Here is a 22,373-nt window from a genome sequence, read left to right as displayed (position 1 = left end):
AGGGAAATCTCCTTTAGTGCATACCCCGTGTAACAAAAGAACTGCAGGATAGCTACCGCGCAAAGCCTCAATGTAGCGAAGTGTTGTACCAACAGCAACAGCGCACGCGCTTTACGGAGCTGGGTCCAAACATTTCTTGAAGAGATAGTCTTGAAATGTTGCTACACTGTAATAAAGTTTTCAACAAAAAATCTTAGTCCGATACCTGCTCTATGTATGTAAATCAAACTGAAATCTTTCAGGCTTAAAGCAATCATACTCTGAGGGAGAGGCGTTATAAAACAAGCTGTTTTGAGTGGTGTCGTAAAACTAACTTCCATCCCGAGGGGAAGTTTTAAAACACCACTCGAAGCAGACAATGTTAAACAGTTGTGGTGCAAGTAGGCTACGTCACCGTGGCACTAGTTCAGAGTTCGCCTTGCATGTGTATACTTGCTGCTTGCGTCTCGTATCAGGTTTGTGCACTGAAAAGAGTGGAAGTTCCTTCACAGGGAAAACACGAAGTTGACTTGAAAACATTCAAAAAGTACAATGTAAAAATTCTTCGAAACTCTTTTCCGATTTTATTTTTTACTGGTGACAAACCTTAGGCCTTGATCGGAATCATCAGTTAGCTCTTTATGTCACAAGTTTCTACTGAGTAACAAATTGAATAAATGCCTCCTCTAACATTGGAGCTCACTTTCATGATATGCATTCATATCGAAGAGCTATCCCGTCTATGGATTATTGAATCAGTAATTGCACTGTTTATTGTCCTATGATGACTGAAGTGTGTTGCCCCAACATACTAGTCCAAAACCTAACAATTGGGTACCAAAAAAAACCGCTCTTCCCCACATCTTGACGCTGAAAATCACGTCATTATTGCCGTGTCCATTTTGAACATTTTGACATGAACCCAGACTACAGAAGATGTATCCCTTGCAAAAAAAATCATTTACACCCGGTGTCATTAAAAGCAATTTTTTTTAAAAATCGAGACGTGTGAAGTGATTCGAAGATACTCTGTAGACTTTAAAGATTTCCCTCTGCTTAATCTGGGCCGTTTCTTGATTTGTATAAGCCCTAAGCTGGACCAAGAGAGGGCGTAATGTATCAGCAACGCAGGCTCCTTTGGTCGGAACTGCACTTCGCTGGCTCACAAACGATATATGAAATTTGCACGAGTTACAGTAGCGTCGCTACGAGCAAAATGAATGCTCCCGACCAAGCTGGCACTTTTCAATCGATGAGGGGTGTCTTTGCTCAAGACGGCATTGGATCAGGAGTCACTAGCTATAAGCGACTGAAGCCATTTCCCTAAGACGTGCGGGTTATTGCCGGCCGTAGCTAAGTTCGAACACAGCAACATTAGTAATTTCCTGTATACGCCTAATAGATGCCCACAAGTCTAGTACTCTCATCATGTCGTGGCTGTTGTTTGTGCTGGACTTGGTGCAGAAAACAGTTTTCCAGTTTGTCCCACAGTGCGCTGTCCTCTTCTTCCTAGAGCTTGATACACGACTGTCGACTAAACAAGCCTTGTGTGTTGCTTTCTCGCTCATGCCATTCCCTGCATGAAATGGAATGATTACAGAATGTCTATCTGAATCAAGGGTTAGCAAATAAAGCTCATCAGATTGCGAGAAGTTTGAATCATTGCATTGCTGGTAATGCTTCAGACTAATTTCCCCCTTTTTCCATGTGGCACATGCACACACAAACATCTTTCCACCACATTCGACATCTTGTGGTTTTTCTGAACTCTCACCTCTGATGTAGATCTCCATAGATCTTGTCATAAGACAGCTTTCACCATTTTGGTTTCACCTCTAGCATGGCCTTACCAGTGCAAATCTGCAAAATAAAAACTCAAACAGAAAGGTGACGCCACGCGCTCCCTGCTCTACACGACACGCGCTTGCGCAGACGCAGCGGCGTTATGCTCTGTGAGATGTTTTGACCTCGACTGTCCCTGAGCAAACCCAGGCCATCGGCGGGGTACGGGTACTCACGGTCGGAGATGAAGCACTCCAACTTGCCCAGCGTGAAGTAACCTTCCTCGCTGCCAGCTCCGCCAGCGGTGTCGCCGAAGCGCAGCTGCACCACGGGGAGAGCTTCGTCCCTGAAGTCGACCAGGTAGCCGCTGTCCTGCAGCCAAGAAGCTTGCTCTGCGTCACAGTTGCACTTCTCGCTAGCATCTATAGCAGAGAAACATTCAGAACTGTGATCAAGAACCTCCTTCTGATAATGAACCCAATATTACACACAGTTTCGACAAAATATGCATCAGTATAAACTATTTTTTTTTTAAATATTTGAATATATACATATTCATACACATATTTTAACCAGGTCGCATGTTGTTCTTCGGAGCGCATGTCTTTGCGACTTACCCTGACATGTGCCGTCCAAACCACAAGCGCAGTATCCATCCTGACCACTGGCCCCGCCCCAATAGGTCTTGGTTGCACCGCTAAAAGACACCCACCAACTGGTCCCACTCTTCAAAAGCTTCGCATCTGATGAGGAATTATTGCCAAGTGCAGTGTCACGTTAAAGCAAAAACGGAAGCTCGAAATACCTGGGTAATACTACTCGTCACCAGACGGCCTCTGAGCGCATGTGAGGAGGGTTGTTTGACGCAAGCTCTGGGTTGGAATTGCCATATGCTTACACAGTTTTTATCACTCAGCAATGGATCTTGCAAAGTTGCAAGGAATCACTAGTTGAAGACTTTAACCTGTCTGCCTTGCGGAGCTGCTGTAGCTAAAAATCGTGTATATCCATGTGCTGGGTTCATTTGATAGGCTTGTTGAGAATTCTAGAACGACTGATCGGCGTAAAAAACACATCGCAAGACACTTGGCACAGGTCGTTTTTTTACAGCAATGCAAAGATTTTTGTCTTCGAGCTCTTACTCCCAGCCTGCTCATGGCTTGATTTGGATACTTGGTTAAAATGAAGAACCTTAACTCGAAGGCAGACAGGACCTTGCGCACCTCTTACGACCGACCTCTTGTCGGTATTCAGGATCAGAGATCATTTGGTCGACGCAGGATCGACATTGAAATAATGTAGGAATCTTCCAGCATGAAGCGGCCGACTACGGACTTACCGAAGCACTCGTAGGAAATATGCTGCAAGCACGTCTGAGAGTAGTCGGTGGAAGGAAGAGTGAACTGTGCCGCGAGCTGGTCCACGTCCATGTTTTCGTAAACGATGGATTGAATGAAGGAGCCCGCCGATCCCGCGCCGGCGACGTGCGTGCGGGACTCGCTGTCGTGATTGAAGATGACGCTGGCGTGTGTCGAGTTATAGGTCACGTTACACTCAGCTAGAAAGAACCAGAGGTGTATTGGGTCGTGGTTAGCACGAGCATTTGGAGAAACTGGTCTCTTTTGGATTTGGAAAGAGCTCTTCAGTTATCGGAAAATGATACTCTCTGTTTTGTTACCTACAGAATAGAAGAAACGACCTTAGAGATTTTGAAAGGTCCAATCACACGGGCCATCTTTCTCAAAGCACAGAGTCAAGAAGATAGCTAGGTATGTAGCCAGAAGTTTTATTTTACTTCCAGTCTTCAAATCACTAACTACAAGGCTTTGCATCTGTTTCGTTGCATATTTCCGAGCATATTTTTCTGATCAGACTCACCGATGAATGCGTTTGCGGAGCCACTCGCGTCTGCATCAAGGAGGTAGTAACCGTCATCGGTGGCTCCGCCCTGCTTGGCATCATAACACGTCTTCACTTGCGTCCCAACTGTGGGGAAGAACGGAGAAAGGAAGTTTTAATTGTGGTGCCGAAGCTCGCGGATAGTGCAATGGCCATAAGTTTAATCGAAAACTCGTCAAAATAAGGCAGAGAGTTGCACCTCTTTCGTGGCACTTCAATTTGCCCAGCGTAATGATAGCCCTCTGGCTGCTGGAGGTTCTACCAACTCTGATTTGGCTGACCGGGAGTGCACTCGGGTCAGTGATGTAACCCTTGTCCTCCAGCCAAGTGGACGAAGAGGTCGCACAGTTGCAGTCCTCTGAGGTGGAGTAACAGGAGCCGGTCACACCGCAAGAGCACTTGCCCGCCGTTGTGGTACCGGACCAGTTGTTCATGTCCGTGCCGTCTTGGGCCACCCACCAAGCATTCCAGTTGTTGCTGCTCTGATAAATGTCAAAACCTGAAAAAACAAATTGACTAATTGAGATTCTTATTGATACGCCAACTTTTGACAAGGACACATTTTGGATGAATCTCAATCACTGGTCGTTTCATTTCACTTCTGACTAAAACTTCAATATTTCTCCTGGAATCATGAGTTGCTTTGTTAGAGATAATGAATACAATTCCAGAAACTAAACAGAAATAGGATTTCCATTTGCGGACCAATAACAGGAAATCCACCGGTCGCTTTGGAAAGCGTTCATCATCAGCCTTCCAAATAATTTGCGGTCATCCTCGGTGTAAGCTGTGAAAGTCCCGGGTTTATCTTGATTTTTTTTTGTTTGTTTGTTTGTTTGTTTGTTTGTTTGACCACCTTGCCTTCCTAAGTTCTTATTTACCGTTATTTACCATTGCATTGGAGTCCCAAGTACTGCGTGCAGGCCGTTGCGCTCCCGACTAGACTGGTAAGCGTGGCGACGCTGGCACCGTCCGAGTAGGCGATGTCTTTGGAGAAACCTCCGCTCTGGGAATACTCTGCGATCTCATTGTCACCTTCAAAGTTGTGCCCAACCTCCATAGTGGGGGCGTTTTTGACCGTGCTGAAATCACATCGAACTGAAAGTAAAAAAAAAAAAAACCACTGTCCTCGCTCACTTTTTTTCCCTACTTTTTCTCATACTGAGTGTTCACGTTGTTTCTTATCCTGCGTAGACCATTGCCTTTCCAATCAGGTCTATGTCCGGTTTTTACACCCCCACTTTCCTGAATACCCTGCAAGTACACCTGGCAGGTACTTCGCCAAGAGATTCTAAAAAGCGCATTTTGGTTGACTCTTCAGCCAGAAAATAGAGAGGAGAGGAAACGGGACAAAACCTTCTCACACTTAGTTGTTTTCCACAATTTGGTGGTATACTTTGTAGAAAGTCGTCTGACTTTTAGGGGGATAGCTGTCGAATATTACCTAGCACAGGTTGTAGGGACCCGCTGCTTCCATCGGGATCTAACAGGTAGTACCCATCGGTTGTGTAGCCGGCTGTTTGGGCATTTCGGCAAGATGTGGGCAGCGTAGTGGCTGTCGGAGTTACATAAACAAGACTCGCACGATTACACAAAAATATCGTCGACAGCAAATCAATTTAATAGCAGTGGTCGATACTGCTAAATCGGATCTGCAGTTCGTCCACACAGGGAACACTGACAATCGGAACAACGAAAAGAAGTTCATGAGATCAAAAGCATTAGGCTGCTGCTTGTACTTACAAGAATCCATGCACACCAGGTTGCCTAATGTGTAAGAGGCTGACTCTGAGGTACTGATTCCGCCGATCTTCAGCGTTTTCACTGGTAGTTTGCTGCAGGAAAACAAGAAGGTGCGATGCACATGGACTTCTAAAGCATACGTTTTAGACGCATTGTGATGCGTCGTCAGAAAGTTCTAAAATTAGATAGGCCTACAACAGGTGTACCTTATCTGCAAGGTGCTTTTAAAATGTGACGTTAAGTTCGTAACAAAAATAGTACAGGTGCTTGTGGAGAACCTTACCTTTTGTCGGTGATGAATCCTCCATCGTACGTACTCTCCCCTGATTTCCCATTGCTGTCAGCGTTACACTTGTCTTTGTTTGAAAGGCAATTCCCCAGCTGACCACACAGACAGCCACTTGCACCAGCCGGGTCAGCCCCGGCCCAGTACGTCATCTGCTCGTCACTGTTGGATTCCCACCAGACCAGCTGCTGGCCGTTGCTGGCCCAGATCTTTGCGCCCGTGCTGACGTAGTAGAGTGACTGGTGGCAGAAGTGTGACGCGGCAGCGACAGTGGCGATCTCGGCTGAGAGCAGACGGAATCAGTAATTCAAAATCTGTTATCACTGCATGATCTCTTGTCTTGACTACTACTCCAAGATAGCGTACAAATTATTTGGTGGATCCTTTATCTGCTTCTCGGTGCGTTGTTGATCAACAAAAGCAAGTTTTACATAGGCATACTTTCTTACACTGGTTTTCTTCAAAAGCACCCACATTGTTCCCTGCAAAAGGAGTCTGTTGGTATGATAAAATTTATCCCGGTCTGGACATCAGAAACCCACTTGGTTTTAATTTAAAAGCAAGTGGTGAGTGGACCTTTCAGAGGACTGGTGTTCAGGCCCAGATTTTCGTCTCGCTCATAACCGAAGCGGGCTACCCAGTTATCAGTTTTCCCTTGGCTTATGATCATAACTTCGTCAAGCGACACTTACCAATGTCAACGTTGTTTGAGTAAGTAAAGGAATGGACATTTGATCCAGCACTTGAGTAGGGCTGAGACAGAGTGGCAGTACTCAAGATCACTTCCTCTTGGGTGTCGTGAGATATCTGCAATGACGACAGAGTTAGTAACAGTCATAGTTATGGTTATAGTGGTAGCTCGTGATATTTGTTGTTAATGTCATAGTTATAACAGTTATTCTTATTATCGGAGGTTATCATTATAATCATTGTCACGGTCATGTATAGTTACCACGGTGTATGCGCCATCATTCTGAATCATGCTGAAGTAACAATACACGGGAAATCCGTTACCAGCTCCTCCTGCGTAGATCCAATGGTAACCATCCACCGTGTTGCCTGCTGTCTTATAATCTAAGCAACTGGTGTACGCTGTGTGACAAAAGCATTACGGAAATCAAAGTCCGTCGAAAGACAGAAACGCAGCAAAGTCCACCAAAACACTTGAACCCCAGTATCATTGCAATAGATCGATTTTTTTTCTGAGTGGGAGCGATCTTTGTTTGAATTTTACATCACAGACCGTTAGAAAGACACCAAAGGCAATATGTGGAAATAACGAAGACACAACAGGTCACTAGTTTCACCTGTTTTATCCTGAGAAGTTGATTGGAAAGTTTTTACCACGAAACAGCGGAAACGTGATGAAAAAGATTTGTTTACCGTTGCTGAAACCACAGTAGACACCATCGTACGTGACTGGATTGGATGTAACGTTAACTACGTAAAACGCTGGCGTGGTTTTACCAACGTTGTACCAGAAGTCACAGTTGTCACCGACTGTAATTAACATTAAAACAATAAAATGCATCTCTTTTGATATCTTACTGAGGTCTGAATCTTGTCTTGCTTTGCTTTGTTTACTAGTGAAAAATACCTTAAAATTTGGGAACCATGAATTAAGATCATCGGGATCGAGTCACAGTTGATCACCCGTTCAAACTTTTTATGGGTTAACCTCTGTAAATACAGATTACATAAATGGTTACCTTGGCGATATTTCATATCAACGTTTAATCTATCAACACTTTCGTCCTAGCGGATTACTATTTCGGCAGGGCGGATAACTGTCAAATATAAGTGTAATCCTACTAATCCACCCAGGCGAAATAGTAATCCGCCTGAAATAGTAATCCACCGTGGCAAAAACTAATTCGCCCGGGCGAAAGTCAAATTTGTTCAGTCATGTCTTCAATACGCTTCCGTAAGTAATATAATTATGATGAAATTCGTGTCATCCATGCGACTGAATCTTGAAATGAGACCTGCCTATTCTCTCTCCGTAAAGCTCAACACGCAGTGAGGGTTTGGAACCAGTCCAGGTCTGCGGATTGATCTTGAGGAAACGCGTGAAGAGGGCAACGGGGAGAAATTCCGTCACACCGGTATTGCCGTCTCCGCTATTACCGGTAAACACCTAGGGAGAAAGTAAAGAAATAAGAATTGGGTCATATGGGATACTATTAAATTGTCCAAATTTGACTAGAAATATGCACCCAGATTCCAGTGAAAAAACTAACGATAAATGAACAAGAATCTTGTTTTGTAAATGTGCACTAACTTCTGCCTTTAGTTTTTTTTTTTTTTTTTTGCCCAAAGCAGTCAATTATGATGTCTATATTTCATTTCGACCTCATACCTTCTGTGAACTCTCATAGTTATAGGCAGTGTAAGTCAAACCGTCCGGACTGCTCTCCAGATAGTAAGTCTCCGTAAACGAGGATGATGATGCCCCTTGAACTTGAATCTATGGGATTGCAAACATTAAGAAGGTGACACGACGGTCGATTCGAGTGGGAGTTGAAGCTTACTGTAGGAGTGCGTTCATTACTTAAGTAGGTATTTTTAGGTAAATACATTATATCTAACCAACCCAGAGGATTTTGTGAGGGTTTTCCTTGTAGGGGGAAAGCGGACACTCGATAATTTACAGAAAGTGCAGAAAATTTCATACGATCAAAATTCAAGAAAACACTGGCGATTCACAATAGTGCGCCTCCAAGAGTTTGCAACGCGTTGGCCAATCACATCCCGCAAAATCTGTCAAAACCCTTTCCAAACGCGGATTTCGCACCCTGTGATTGTTCAACGCGTTGCAAACTCTTGGAGGCGCACTATTGTGAAACGCACGTATCTGGGTGAACCTACCTTGGAGATGAAAGTGTTTCCTTTCAAATCAATGATGAGATACTGGTTCGTGTCGGCAGTGTCTGCTGTCCATCCACCTATAGCAACAAAAGGCGGGGCAAAATGTTCCGGATTTAGCATCAAAGCTTTCTTCTTTTTTGGATCGAGGGCGTGTGCGCCCGACTTTCTTTACCTTTTAAATTAATGCGAAGCTTTGTGGTCATGAGGGTTGCACATTGCAAGAGACTCACTTAAACCGTTCAGCCTCGCGTTGGTAGGATCTGAACCAGTCTCGGTGCTAGATGCAGTGATGTCACCGTCAGGTATGGTAGAATCCTCCATGCCCAGCGGAGACTCCAACACAATTCGATCACTGAAGACTGGAAGGCGACAGATAAATGACACACCGAATGTTTAGTCTTGTCATCATTGAAGAAACGGGACATATTGCTAGAGATGTAAAAACAAATATCTTACTTCATATAAAGTTCTAGTTATGCACTTCATAATTCGTCCGGTCGGTGCTAAAAAGTCATTACAGCAAAAATAAATTGTTGAAAGTCTGAGGGCCTTACTCTCAGCATGAAGACAGTTGTAAGGAAATGTTGAAACAGGCTACATTAATTTTATTTCTTAAACTCACTTTCTAGGGCCAACGTATCCAAATTTCAACCAATTATCTCTTGCCTGATTTCATTTTTAAAATGGAATTTTTCAGTAATGTTTTTGTTAGGACTGACACGACGAAGTTGTAAAGACCCAACTATGTTCTGAAGGGACAATTCAGGGATCCTTTGCTCTGTGACCACGCAGAAATTGTAATCCGAGATTCAGAAATGAAGTCTGGAAACATGGCATCCTAACCTGTCAGCTAGTGTGAATTCATTTGCTAACACTGCAACAACTTTAATAAGACTGTATTCATATGTCGGCCATCTTGAACTGAAAGTGAGCTAAAACTTTCATTCTGAGAACATGAGAAAGCAGTAATGAGATAAGTTCAACACAGATACATGCCAGTTTTGTTTAAAATAATGTAAATTACATTTAAATATTTTAAGTAACATTAAAATAGGTAAGTGAGGCATGGAGCCCAAAGTAGTCAAGCACCACCCTATTTGATAGGTCACACTGAACAAGATAGATGCAGGGAAAAATAAGAGAGTCCCTTCCTTACAAATAGGGTCAATTCTTCAACTTACTATCAACCATGTAACGGATGGTGGCGCTACCTCCGCTTGTATCGTAGTACCAACCCTCAACAAGATTGGCATCGAGGAGCGCTTGCTCATCGCTTGCAATAGCTTCAAGAGACAAGAAGAGTCATACGGCAAGGGTTAAAACTATAAGCGCCATCTATCGCCAGCTCTCGTCATCAATTGTCCAAAAAATGTCAGTGTCGTTGTCAGCATGGCTGCCGCATAAGATGGCATTGATTTGGTTTAACAGTTGCGCAAATTGCAAGATGTGAGGAGACTCTAAGAAAATTCAGCAAAAGGGAAATGATCTCAAAATTCATCTTTTTTTAAAAGAAACTTTTTTTAATGAGATGGTCCTTTCTCCCCAACCGATGTACTTGTGTATACTCACTGTGTTTACATCCATACAATTCTGCTCTCATCGCGATCTGAGCGTTCCACGTCTGTGGGAGAATCTTGATGTAACGAGCCAGAACAGGATTGCTCAAGTCGTTATGGATGACGCTGTAAGGAATGTCATTTGCGGCAAACGTCTGCAAAATACAGAAATGATGCAGTGCATCAACAAGAATATCAAAAATTTGTCACGAGGACGTTGGAAGGACGGATAGCAAAGAGTCAAAGCCCGATTAAATAATGGTGTTCGGTAATTAAGGCCTATTAATTGATTTCTTGATGGATCATCACACAAAATCAAAACAAGTTAAATAACACTATACAGTAACATTTTAATCTGAAAACTATGAAAATAGTGCCGCCTAAGCATTAGAATTCGAATGTGGGAAAGGGGCACCGTGTGTGCAGGGGCAAAATTTTGTCTCTAAATACTGAATAAGTACGACGAGTTGAAGAAAGATGCCTTCCTTACTGGCGAAGCCAGTATCAACCGGAGGTGGCATGTTGCAGATGAACCTGTTACATTTTGAGAGGAGCATAACTTTTTTCCCCTGTACTTGCATGGGTTATTATTTTTCCCTTTAAGGGTCTTTGAATTAGCCTTTAAAAGCAGAGGGCAAATAGAAATCGGGATAAAGTACATCTCCCTTAAAAAAAATAAGAAAGTATTAAAGAAAGGGGAAAGGAAGGAAAAAATAAAGGGAAGCTTGTTCAACCCCCCTCCTAATTGGCCATACCCGCTTTGAGTGGAAGCACACCCTCATCGTTTTAAAAGAGCCATGTTGGTGTGGAGTGCTTAGTTTGTTGGTAGAGATGCTTGCACTAGGCATGCATTTCAAAGACGTTTGTGAACCAGCAAAGTGCAGTTTCCCGCTACATGAGACTATGTTGTTAAGAAAATTGCGCCCTCTTGTAGGCCGGCTCTGGGCTCATATTGCACTTTTGGGGCATGTGGTGGGTCACAGTCAAACTCAAACTATCGTCTATGCAGTCAAGAAACTAAAGTTGTATACACAGTTAACACTAGCTACGCTGTGCTACTTTAATCACATTGCCGGACCAACCTTAGCAGTAAAAATGTACGTCTTTGGTTCAGGTTTGAACTCACCACTACAGAGCCACTTTCTTCATACGCAGTGTAGGTAACGTCGTCTATGCTGTATTCAACTGTATACGATGTAACATAATTAGTTTCTCCTCTCCATCCGCGAGTCTGCGTGGTAACCTGTCGGAAACGGCCAATAATCGATAGGAATGAAGCAAATAAATAATAATAAAGGTGATATCAAAGACATATAATAAATATGTCTTTGGCAGTGGCGTAACTAAGGGGGGTAGGCGTGCGTGGATACACCCCCTCGACTTCTCGGGAAAATGAGAGAAAAATATCTGCTTAATACGGTTATTGTTTTAATGATGACCGTGCCCCCTCCAGATAACGAGGTCTCCAAGATTTAGTGCTCCATATGATATAAAAATGTACCCGAGCCCCCATAATATCCGAGTGATTAGGAGTCAACGAATCGCCCTTTTAAAGTTTTGGGCATGGTCAGGGAAAATATGTTCGAGTTCTCGTCCAAAGCTTTGTTTTTCACTTTTGTTTATCAATTTATTCTACGAATCATCATGTCCAAAATGGTGGCCCTAATAACCCCCCCCCCCCAATAAAACGAATTTGCTGAATTACTTACCCGAGCGACAACACTGAGAAACCCGATGTCTATCTTAAACCATTGGTTAGTATCGCTGACACCGGCCACCCAGCCCGTTCCCGCCGTGCGAGCATCGCCGACGCGGCCGTACGCTGCTCCGTACTCTGGGTCGTTATTGTACATGCTGGACGCGCTGAGTTGATCGTCGGGGATTTCGCGGGACTGCATGCCTAGAGCATCAATGCAGTTCTCGTAGTCTGGAGACAAAAAACATGAGCGGCTAAAAACACTTTTAACTGTTCACACTCAGTCATATTAAATTAGCATCATGCATGGCGCAGTTAATTTTTAATTAATTTTTGGAATATAATGACAGGAGCATCTTTTATTTTCAAAAAATGAATGAAAATACTACATGTCCGGGGTTCAAAATCAACTCCCTCTTTTGCTTGAATAAATTCTTTTGACTAATTAAGACGGAGTGAATGTGATTTCACTCCCGATGCAGGTTTTTTAGACTCCTCATTTACGACAGATCATGTCTGATTTAAAAAAAAGAAGAGATTTTGACTTACTATTGAGAGGAACGCTGGGGGCACAGTAGTCACCGGAGCTCCATCCTGGCGTTCGGTCCACATATGGGTCCAGACTCGAACACGATTGCCTTGCTGTTGTTTCAAACATAATTATAGGCTACAAATGACATGTCGGCGGGGAAGGGGCGGAGCTTGGGCGAGAGGGTGCCCAGATAAAGATATATACCGGTGATGGGGTTTAGCGTTATAGACTGCATGTCTTTAAAAAAAAACGCTGTTGACGACATTTCTGTAGGGATGTTTTTATGAATCTAACGAGGCTCCTACATGCCCTTCAAGTGCTTGTGGATTCAGAGGAAACATTTTTAACAACTGAGGGATGAAAAGCATGAAGCACTGCAATGCATGATCGCCGAAACCCTCTCCCTCAAAACTCGTTTGGAAATACATGTAAATTGCGTTTACGGGAGGGTTTTATAACCACCAAGTTCAATTTTTGTCCTTGACGGTACATGTAAGCGTCCGATGATAGCATTTATTACCATAAGTAAAACCACCCACGTTTGAATATGTGTGATGATTACCGACTATAAAAATATATAGACTGCTGAGTGATTGTGCCTGTAACTCACCGAGTTGGATTGATTCTGCAAGCAACAGCAACGTTAGCCAACTTCGGAACTTCATGGTACCTGCAAGCGGAAACATCGACAAATGAAGGGTTTTCATTACGGTATGTAGTAAACTATACTGTATATATAATTATAGAAGAATTTGTAGAACTTAGAACAGTCAGACTTTTGTCGAAATTAGACTTTCAAAGTGTTAAGCATTATCATTGAAAAACGTGAATAATGTACCCCACAGTGAGGTTTTTTTTCCCAAGAAAAGGGTTAAACAGTGGAGACACTCGGCATCACATCCGGGAGCGGCTCCCACAGGTTTGTCTCCGGCTGACGTGCCCACAATGAATCCGTTGGCAGCGCAGCCACGCCCAGGGAATTGCTCAAATTGGACTTATCAGTGAAAACTAAAACTTCTTTTTTGCTCAGAATGTGTGAATCTTACCTCCTCGTCAAAGTGAGCTACGTGCGAATCAAGCCTTCCTCGGGAAAACAAGCATGATGTTGAAAAGAGAAAGTAAGCCCTTCACGGTTAAGGAGTAGTTCCGAACTCGGTTGCCTCTGGTGTAAGTGCTGACTGCGGTAGACGTTTGCAGCCTAAAGTTACAGCGTGGTACTTGCAGGCCTAATCGATTTGAAGTAAGCCTGGTAGTTCCCTTTGTTACAAAATTTCTTCGGCAACTTTTCTCATCCTTTATCGTCCTTTATCTCTCTGCTGCTTTGAAGCCCAGACTGATCGATACACTGAAGTCACAAAATCGATTAAATCGAAGAAAATCAACAGTGCCTGGGTTTCTAGTTCAACAAAAAATCCGATACTGTACAAAGCAACGTGTTGTTTCCAAGGAAACGGTCTTGGGCTAGCCCGCCAATGCGTTCAATGTACACATCACTTTGGAGTCGAGTTCCGCCTTATTCCCAGGGTAATAGTGACAGATTAGATGAAATGTACCAGAATGAATTCAGTCTCTTAAACCTTTTGGAAACTTAATCAGTGAAGATTATTATTTTGAAAAAGTATGCTATATTCAAGGAAGATTTTAATGATATTTTCCCCCAATTAAAACCTGAAATCAATGACCCCAGACACTTATTCCTAGAATGTATGATTCACAATGGATGGTGACAGTGACACTGAATTTTTGAGAATGCAGGAAAATGATTATTACTTTGCCTCAAAATTTGTCATTCATCACCAGCTTTGTCTGGGAGTGCCGTGGTTACACGAACCTGGGGTACCAGGTGCACACGCGGTTAGTACGTGGGACGGGCCTTAAGCCTCCTGGCGTCATCGCTGAGTGCTATTTATAGCCCTAAAAGTGACATCATTATGCCTTGTGACGATACGTCACTCTTACACTGGTACCTTGCCACCTTGTTCACACACACCTGCAAATAGGAAATTTGGATCTGTACACCAGTGAAGGAATTGGGTAGAAAATAAACACGTCGGATCGGATGGTACATTGCATATTGTTCAGAGTCACGGGACCAAACTTGATTTTGGAAAACTGCGAACTGGTTTATCATCTGTATTAGTAGTACTACTTGCATCGCTTGGTTAACTGTAGTCAGATTGACGGCTTGAAGATCTGTAAGTAGTAGAATTACTAAGTTTTTAAATAATTCTTGCCGTGCAGCGCGCATGAAACATGTGAAACACGTTTAATCATCATCCTTGTTAAGCATGTTAAGGATGTTCATGTTACGATGTTCATGTTAGGATGTTCGTGTTAGGATGTTCGTGTTCATGTTGTTATTATTGTTAATTTAATGGTTCAAGTTTACATCCAATTGCTTTATTTGATGCCACTTACCAACGTTATACTCGCCGTGAATTTGAAGCCTGTTGATGTCAAGCATCCGTATTCATGTACAAACGGTATGGAAATAATACATTTGTACAGCATTTGTAATCGTATACCTATGAACATGTATACGTAAGCCTATACTATAGCCTAGCATCTGTCATACATCATGTCAACCGACTTGCCTAAAACTAAAACGTACAGTCTTGACAATTTGTAACCCATACCTAAATGAGCATGATGACATGGATGAGTGTAAATTTAATGCCTGTTATGTTTTTCAGTCCATGCATGGTCCATGTAACCCTAAACATGTTAAGCAAATGCGTGCTCATAAATGTACCTGTATATTGTATGCATTGTAAATGAAATTTGGCGAGGCAGTTTTAGGAATTAGAAAAAAGTGTTATAGGCCTAGGCCTGTATTATTTGCATTTTTTATCTTTGTGCATGCATTTAGACTTGTCAGACATGTACTTGTGACATCATTCAGATTTTGATTCGTCTCATTTCATTAGGGGCCTATGTTTTACAAACACCTACATAAATTCCAATGTACCCAAGAGGTGTCGAAACTTCTCTGTGCCAGGCCTGCAACTTTTCCTGGATCATTTTTCACTTCACGCTCATGCTATTGAAAATTGAAACACACTGTACAAAGTCTTGCAAAGATTGGAATGTCCTCGTTTTATGTCAAAGTCCATGTTGTGTGCCTGTGTACAGGGAATGATGAGCTAGTGCCCAATTCCCCCCCCTCCCCCGACAGGTAAATATTGCTCTATGATCAGACGTTGGACTATCATGCATCAGCTTGGTATCACGATCACCATAATTTTTTTAATGTTGTGTGCGATACAACCCTAGCATTTTCAAAGGGGCAACCTGTTGATTTTTTATGTGATTGGGTGGTTGACAGGTAGTAAGGCACGGGCATTCATTAACTAGGAGGTAGAAGAGCTAGAAAAGTAAGGGCAACTTATGCATTTGTATAACACTAAAAAATTTGATGGTCCAGATGGTAAACCCAGTAAACGCAGTGTTACGCACGTATGCTTCACAACTTGAATCCTACTTGTGCTAAGATACCATTGAGAGTTGCCATTGCTTAGGTCGCTCAAGAATAAGATTTTTTGCAAAATCACTGGCTTAGCCAGTTTTTGTGATACGCAAAATGCCGAGGAAAGAATGGCTGCATTCAAAACAGGCCGAAGTCTTTCAACACTTGGCTGCTGGTTCAGCGCTTATCAGGGACATGTTCAGGTATAATGCGTATCCTACTTTTTCTTAGACCTGAATCATTTTCATGTGATATAAAAAATTGGGATGGCATTGATGCCCATAACTGTGGTACGCTGATGGCATCAATGCCCTCACGTTCGGCATTACTGCCCTTTATTTCAGCCAGTCCACCAATACCAAATGGCACTGCCCTAAAAAAAAAAGAAATTCAAGGCCTGTATTAGAACATTCAGTTTTTGAGATGTTCACAGCATCAACATTTCCCGTGTCACCGCGTGAAGTAAAATGTTCCAGAAGTTCTTTTGTGAAGTAACTTCATTACACACAAACTTGGAACCAATTTCTGTGTCTTTTTGTACAGGACTTGCCTGTGTGTTTGAGTTAAGAATTCTGTACGTTGTGAGAGTATATCCGTACATGTACATGCATGTGTTTTGATAGCCTTGTTCCTGTTTACATGTATATATTCAAGTGACATGTGATACTTTGGTGCATATGCAATCCTTGGTGCAGTTTTTCATGGGCTTTTAATCTATTCATTCTGTCTGTTGATCTTCCTTTGCTGGCAGGTTTTACGTTTTGAGGTGAAATTACAGCAACACAACCAACCAAAATGTCTCTCTACCCGTCCCTGGAAGACATGAAGGTGGATCAGATGGCCAAGGTACGTCGGTTGGTAATGTTTGTGAGTTAGTTAGGTTTGTGTTTGTGGAATGAAAGATGATATGATGTTGTCACATACATGTAGATTTCAGCATACTTTTATGTTTTGTTCTTAGCCTGTTGGGTTCCCGGAGTCAACGCTACACACTCGGGTAATTAACACTGGCTGCGCCTAATTTCACATCGCATTTTGTAGCCAGGCGCATGTGTCATGCTTGCATGTAGGCCTGTCAGAGATAAATCTAAGCTTTGGTTGACAGACCATTCTTGAGGTCGGCATGTCTGCACATCAGCCTAAGTAACTTACAGCCCTCTGACATGAAAGTTCAAGACCCCTTCATCCTGCATGCAGAAGTGTAGATAAGATCCTGAATGTCCAACCCCGAGAATGAAGTTTGGGCTTAATAGGCCACTCCATTGCACTAATCAGGTTTTGGGATTTTCTTTTCTCCTTATTGTCAGGCCCAGATCCAGCACCAACAAGTTGCCCAGCACCAGTACCCGCAGCCACCAGCAGCTGCGATAGCCCCCGCTGCCCCTGCAGCACCAGCACCAACACCAACCAGCTCTCTCTACCCATCTCTGGAGGAGTACATGGGGCTGAATCTCTCCCCCGAGGTGGTGGCAGCTCACATGCCTAATGTACAGCAGGTGAGTCCAGCAAGGGTTTCTGGTGAATCTTCCTGTCTGGCCTGTACGATTCCTGCTTCACTCATTCCTATTTTTTTTCATGAGGACAGACAAGATCAGGGTCTCTACTTAATGTGCATGGTGTATGCTTCAAAGAAAAACACCCAGAGACGTATATGTGTAGGCCTATATGATTCATATTTATATTGCCAAAAAAATCTAACTTTTACGTAGTCCGACCCTAATACTTAGTGCCACTTTCTGTATTTTTTGTCACATCTCATAGTCGCATTGGACCACTTTCTCAAGTGTTTTAGAACGACGACAAGGGAGTAGATGTAAATTTTCACTAACTGATTTTTCAGAAATATTAATATTTTGAACCATAATAGATGTCTCTGAGTATATTCCATTGAAGCACACACTATGAACCGTAATTTGCCCCAACTGTATGTATTCAAAGGTTACATGTTCTTGATGACATTGTACAAAACTTCTGTTCTTCAAACAGTTGTTTCAAAACTATAAAATTCTTTATCTGATCCACATTTTGTTCGTCCATTTTCTGGTTCGCATGTCTTGCTCCCCTAGATCTTTTTATTTCTCACGTCCCCTCCCAAGCCCACAAGAATAATGCCACTTCCTGCACCTTTTCGAAGACAGTTTGCCAACCCACTCATCAAGGTAGATTTGTGCCTCTTTCTCCCATACAGGCTATTGTTCCGAGACCAGCCGGAACCGTCGCCGTGGGAACAACCGACATGGTCGCCCCGGTCACAGGATCCCAGAATGTCGGTCTGAGGAGGGCCAATGTTACCAATGGCGTGCGGGAGGTGTTGTTGTGCAAGGACCAGAAGGGAAAGATTGGACTGCGGGTCCGAGCCATCAGCAAGGTCTGGTCGCCAGTTGTCTTTCGTTCTTCCGACTCACCTCAATAAAACACTCGGGCCAAATTGCCCGGCTGTGGCTAACAGTAATACACCTGTCTGTGGGAAGCCACAGCAGGAGCTGCTAGCCAGTAACTTCCCGTAGGCACAGTTGTAATTTTCAGCTGATTCAGACACGGCCTCGTATTCCTGGAGATTATGCCAGCATAGCCAGTGTCCACACCACAATACACCTGCCAGTGGTTAATAATTAGGGAAAGGTTACAAAAGACGTTGACCTGAATGGAACTCCAGACATGCTGATTGTGGGTGCATGACTTTTGCTGTTAAAACTGGCATGCTGTAAATCAGCTGTCTTTCAAATGCTCAACTATTGTGACCCAGCCTAACAAAATGAGTCCGAAGTGCCAGAGCCAATTTTGAGTGAAAGGCCTTGGAAAGAGTTATTAAGCCTTGAAAAGAGTCTAGCACAATGGAAATCACTAGCCACGGTGTCTGTTTTCATCAGGACACCAGACTGAGTGATACATCAAAAGAAAGAGCTTGGTTGACTCATTCACACTGGAATAAAATTAGCAGAACAATGGCCTTATGACTCATTTTGTCGAATTCAGTTACATTTTTTTACTGTGATATATGTCCATTGCTGGTAAATCTGTAACACTTTAAATGTTGCATTTCTAGGGGTGAAATTTGATTAAAAAGATGCAGAACAAGCAATGAAGTTGCAGTCAACTGTCCAAGTTAACGTCCTGAGGTACTTTTGCACACGTCACTTACATTGGTTCTCGTTGTAGGTGATCTGTTTACTGTTGTTTTGTTTCTGTTTGTGTTACAAAAGAAGTGTTGTTTATTTTATTGTTCAGGGTGTCTTTGTTTCCTTTGTCCACGATGGATCGCCAGCGGCCATGGGTGGTGTGAGGTTTGGCGACCAGGTCCTGCAGATCAATGGCGAGAATTGTGCGGGCATGACATCCGACAAGGCCATGAGTAAACTGCGGAAGGCAGCAGCCGAAAGGATTGTCCTGGCTCTCCGGGACAGGTGAGGGTGTTGAATGATAGAAAAGACTCCAATTTGAACCACTTCGCGCCGGGGGCATTTATGAATGTTGATGGTGCTGGGTTGGGATAATTATCTTTTTTTTTTCTGTTTTCAAGCATCTTTAATAATTCATATCTTCATTTACTGGACACTCACACCCACACAAAGGACTGCCTGGTTCCTACCTACTCTAATCTGACAGGCAACATCTATTGACACTGGAGTATTTCAGCCAGGCCTGCTGCCTTGTAAAAAGAGCCCAGATTGCGCGGTGTTACATAATTTTCTTTTGTTCACAAACCTTGCATAGTGGGCTGCTGACCTCTTTTAGGGACCAGATTAGCTTGTAGAGGTGGTGGAGCGTTTTTGTCCCCGGTGGTAATCCGCTCGTGCTAAAAATTAAATAGTTCCTACAATAAAATATTGCATGTTGCTTATGATTTTGACACTTTACCACAGGCCATTCGAGAGGACTATTACCCTGCAGAAGGACAGCACCAACCACGTTGGCTTTGTGTTCAAGAACGGCAAGGTCACAGCCATTGCCAAGGACACGTCGGCCGCCAGGAACGGCCTCCTGATTGACCACGCCCTGCTGGAGGTCCAGGGCCAGAACGTCATCGGCTTGAAGGTAGGCTGGTGCCCAGGTTCGCAGACACCCTGGCCTTGTTCGTGTTTGTGACGAATTGGGGGGGGGTCAGTCCATGTCCTTGAAGTTAACAGGAGATCAGATTGGGAGGTTTGCTGATGGAATGGTTTCATGGACACTCTCATACAGAAATTTACTCATCAAAACTATTTACTCTTCCCAAGCTGGTTACCGACCAATACATCATGTTCTTTGTGTGACTCGGGGGCTGGTTCCCTGCTCACATTTGCTTACCCCAGTAAATGGGCTAAGCATTGTGTCCTGCCTTAGGAGCCATGATTTCATCCCTTGGAGTCATGGTTGGCATGGCTTGGGATTCATGTGCTGGTCGTCATTGCTTATATCTCTGAAGTTTTGTGAGGTTGCCTGAGACACAGATCACAGGCTCAGGCTCTCTTCCAGGTGCTCCATAGTAAAAAAATTGGTCAGTTTACATCGGCAGGGGTCTGCGAAATTAGTATTACAAAAGATATAAATTCATTTGTTTGATTTCTCTTTTTGGCACCTTCGTTTTTTTTTTTCAGGACAAGGAAATCTTGGAGATCATGGCCCATGCAGGAAAGACAGTCACCCTGACCATCATGCCCAACTTCGTCTTTGATCACATGATGAAGAAGTAAGACATTGTAGTGCTTATCACCCTAATAACTGAGTCCATGGCCCAGACAGCAAGCTTTCGCTGGGAGTATTGCACATGTCTATGGAAACTAGCCGCAGCCACTAGCTACATTGTAGTGGCTTCCATAAGCATGCACGTTATATCTAGTGACAGCCCCAACACTAGACTCGGCCCAACTGTTGTTCTGAGACTTGTCTTGGAAGGAAGTAGTTATTGTGTCGTGATGTTGAATTGAAGGGGCCTTCACAAGGTACCTCTGGGCAGGACTTTGTTAATTTCCTCTTGAGCATTCAAGGGTCTATTTAGGTATTGTAACTACACTTCTCAAAACAGTGCATCACGTTTGTTTATTTCTCCTTTTGTCTTTCATTCCAGCATGGCCTCTTCTCTCGTAAAGGGATCAATGGACCACAGCATACCAGAAGTCTAAGCAGCTGCAGTCCATCGTGGGATTGGAATGGAGCATAAGATCCTTGGAAATCTTAGAAATACGAAATACGTTTGTCGTATCTGTATAGAACTGAATGCAAATTGACAGGAAGCCATCATATTAGGAAGTCAGTGATTATTCCAAAAATAACTTCCCACTCTAAACACTCTTAACCTCTCTGAAGGTGAATTTCTTATCTTACAAGTATGCCATTACAAGCAATTGTATGTTAATTGGTCAGTAGAAAGGAATGTATGTGTTTTATTTTTTGCTGCAGTTAAGATGATTTTTTTTTAAGCAGTCCTACAGTAAGTTACAGATTGTGTTTTAGCTTTTGGCTCCGCTAAAACGTTAAGTCCATTTCTAGAGCAAGAAACATGATCACGCTGTGCTATTGCCTTTTCTGCGAGAAAATATGCTATTTTGTAAACTGTGTAAACGTGTGGTTGGGATGAAGAGTAAAATGAGAAAGGAGGTTTTGTTTTAGGTGGGAGGGAATTTTGAAAAAAAAGGTATTTTGGAGAAGAAATGAGAATTTGAATGTACATTGAGATATGTAGATATTGAGTAAATAAAATATGCAGGGAAACTGGGCTGGGAGTTCACTGTCAAGAGTCACAACAAATTGATGTCACGTTTCTTCTGCCAGCTTTGGAAGCCTTGTAAAGGATGGAGTTTTTTTTTCAACTGATGTCACCAAATTTAAGATTTATTAACCAATGGATATTAACATTGTACGTGTACTAATAGAATGTGTGTGTCAGTGGCGCTTTAAGATTTGTATCAACTCGGAGTATTTTGATTAAGCTGGCATGCCTTAGAAAGTTGCTTGTAGTTTTGCATTGAAATAGTACAATGAAAAATTTGCCATATTTTAATATTTTATTAAGTGAAAGAGTGGTAAAGGCTTCTGCAAAACTCATTCTGCCTTGACGTTGGGCACCCTGAAGACGATAGATTTTCAAAACCGAAGTAGAAAGCTTTTGTTACAGTTGGTTAATACCTTTGTATGTGTAAAGTTTTCACCTATTTACCTCCCACAACATTTTTCCAGGATAGTATATCTTTAGAAGTGGTTGTCTTTGGTTGCATTTAATATCCAGAAATTTTTAAATTCATTTTATGGTATTGCTGTTGGATTCAGACTAGACTTGAAATAAATTAACCCTTAAAATCACTGTGGAATGTACATGTATAGGAACTTGGAAAAATGTACTTATTTTCTGATTGATCTTCCCTACAAAGAAAATGTGTCGATGGATTACATGAAAACGTTCAGGTTGTGTTATTTTTATTTGTCCTATCAAAGCAGGCGAACAACTTGTAAATATTTACAATATATAAAAATGAGAGATTGATGATCTATGACTTAAGTAATGCATTGAAAATAAAGGTACAAAAATACTACTCGAAAGATGTTGTCTCTTTGATGTTTACCAAGAAGAAACTTGCGCCCAAAATAAA

At 42.7% G+C, this 22,373-nt stretch overlaps 2 protein-coding genes across 4 annotated transcripts; one reads left to right on the top strand and one right to left on the bottom strand.

Annotated features, from left to right (window-relative positions):
- Positions 1–540: 540 nt before the first annotated feature.
- LOC110980850 (uncharacterized) lies at positions 541–13,538 on the bottom strand. 2 transcript variants are annotated; one of them, XM_022237880.2, is made up of 24 exons: positions 13,388–13,538; positions 12,952–13,011; positions 12,359–12,451; positions 11,823–12,040; positions 11,240–11,356; positions 10,127–10,268; positions 9,739–9,840; positions 8,788–8,916; positions 8,558–8,634; positions 8,049–8,156; positions 7,679–7,826; positions 7,073–7,189; positions 6,642–6,781; positions 6,382–6,496; positions 5,687–5,972; positions 5,404–5,495; positions 5,105–5,215; positions 4,552–4,758; positions 3,860–4,159; positions 3,640–3,747; positions 3,101–3,319; positions 2,379–2,504; positions 1,754–2,183; positions 541–1,555 (listed from the first exon to the last, which is right to left on the bottom strand). In XM_022237880.2, the coding sequence occupies exons 2-23, from the start codon at positions 13,004–13,006 to the stop codon at positions 1,855–1,857; spliced, it is 3,339 nt and encodes a 1,112-aa protein (XP_022093572.2). In that variant the 5' UTR covers positions 13,007–13,011; positions 13,388–13,538; the 3' UTR covers positions 541–1,555; positions 1,754–1,854. The 2 variants fall into 2 exon arrangements, with proteins under 2 accessions (XP_022093572.2, XP_022093564.2); XM_022237872.2 differs by lacking the exon at positions 13,388–13,538 and having other exon boundaries at positions 12,952–13,027.
- Positions 13,539–14,378: 840 nt separating this feature from the next.
- LOC110980072 (syntenin-1-like) lies at positions 14,379–22,323 on the top strand. 2 transcript variants are annotated; one of them, XM_087148461.1, is made up of 9 exons: positions 14,379–14,463; positions 14,495–14,536; positions 16,559–16,653; positions 17,115–17,303; positions 17,996–18,175; positions 19,036–19,211; positions 19,671–19,842; positions 20,385–20,476; positions 20,855–22,323. In XM_087148461.1, exons 3-9 carry the CDS (start codon positions 16,603–16,605, stop codon positions 20,907–20,909), a joined length of 915 nt encoding a protein of 304 aa, XP_087004587.1. In that variant the 5' UTR covers positions 14,379–14,463; positions 14,495–14,536; positions 16,559–16,602; the 3' UTR covers positions 20,910–22,323. The 2 variants fall into 2 exon arrangements, with proteins under 2 accessions (XP_087004587.1, XP_022092086.2); XM_022236394.2 differs by having other exon boundaries at positions 14,379–14,536.
- The last annotated feature ends 50 nt before the right edge of the window (positions 22,324–22,373 follow it).

Source organism: Acanthaster planci, linkage group LG18, assembly GCF_054643075.1.
Source record: "Acanthaster planci isolate LZ-2023a linkage group LG18, COTS_SCS, whole genome shotgun sequence".
In the NCBI taxonomy this organism is placed as follows: Eukaryota; Metazoa; Echinodermata; class Asteroidea; order Valvatida; family Acanthasteridae; genus Acanthaster; species Acanthaster planci.
The sequence above is the reverse complement of the archived record's forward strand: the minus strand, read 5'-3'. Positions and strand labels throughout refer to the sequence as shown.

Excerpts from the sequence above, each read along its gene's own strand:
- LOC110980850 (XM_022237872.2), bottom strand. The coding sequence starts at position 13,027 with ATGTTTCCGCTTGCAGGTACCATGAAGTTCCGAAGTTGGCTAACGTTG. Across the intron at positions 5,496-5,686 it reads GGATTCATCACCGACAAAAG|CAAACTACCAGTGAAAACGC; the intron begins GTAAGGTTCTCC and ends GTTTTCCTGCAG. Across the intron at positions 2,505-3,100 it reads TATTTCCTACGAGTGCTTCG|ATGCGAAGCTTTTGAAGAGT; the intron begins GTAAGTCCGTAG and ends ATTCCTCATCAG.
- LOC110980072 (XM_087148461.1), top strand. The coding sequence starts at position 16,603 with ATGTCTCTCTACCCGTCCCTGGAAGACATGAAGGTGGATCAGATGGCC. Across the intron at positions 16,654-17,114 it reads AGGTGGATCAGATGGCCAAG|GCCCAGATCCAGCACCAACA; the intron begins GTACGTCGGTTG and ends CCTTATTGTCAG. Across the intron at positions 19,212-19,670 it reads GTCCTGGCTCTCCGGGACAG|GCCATTCGAGAGGACTATTA; the intron begins GTGAGGGTGTTG and ends ACTTTACCACAG.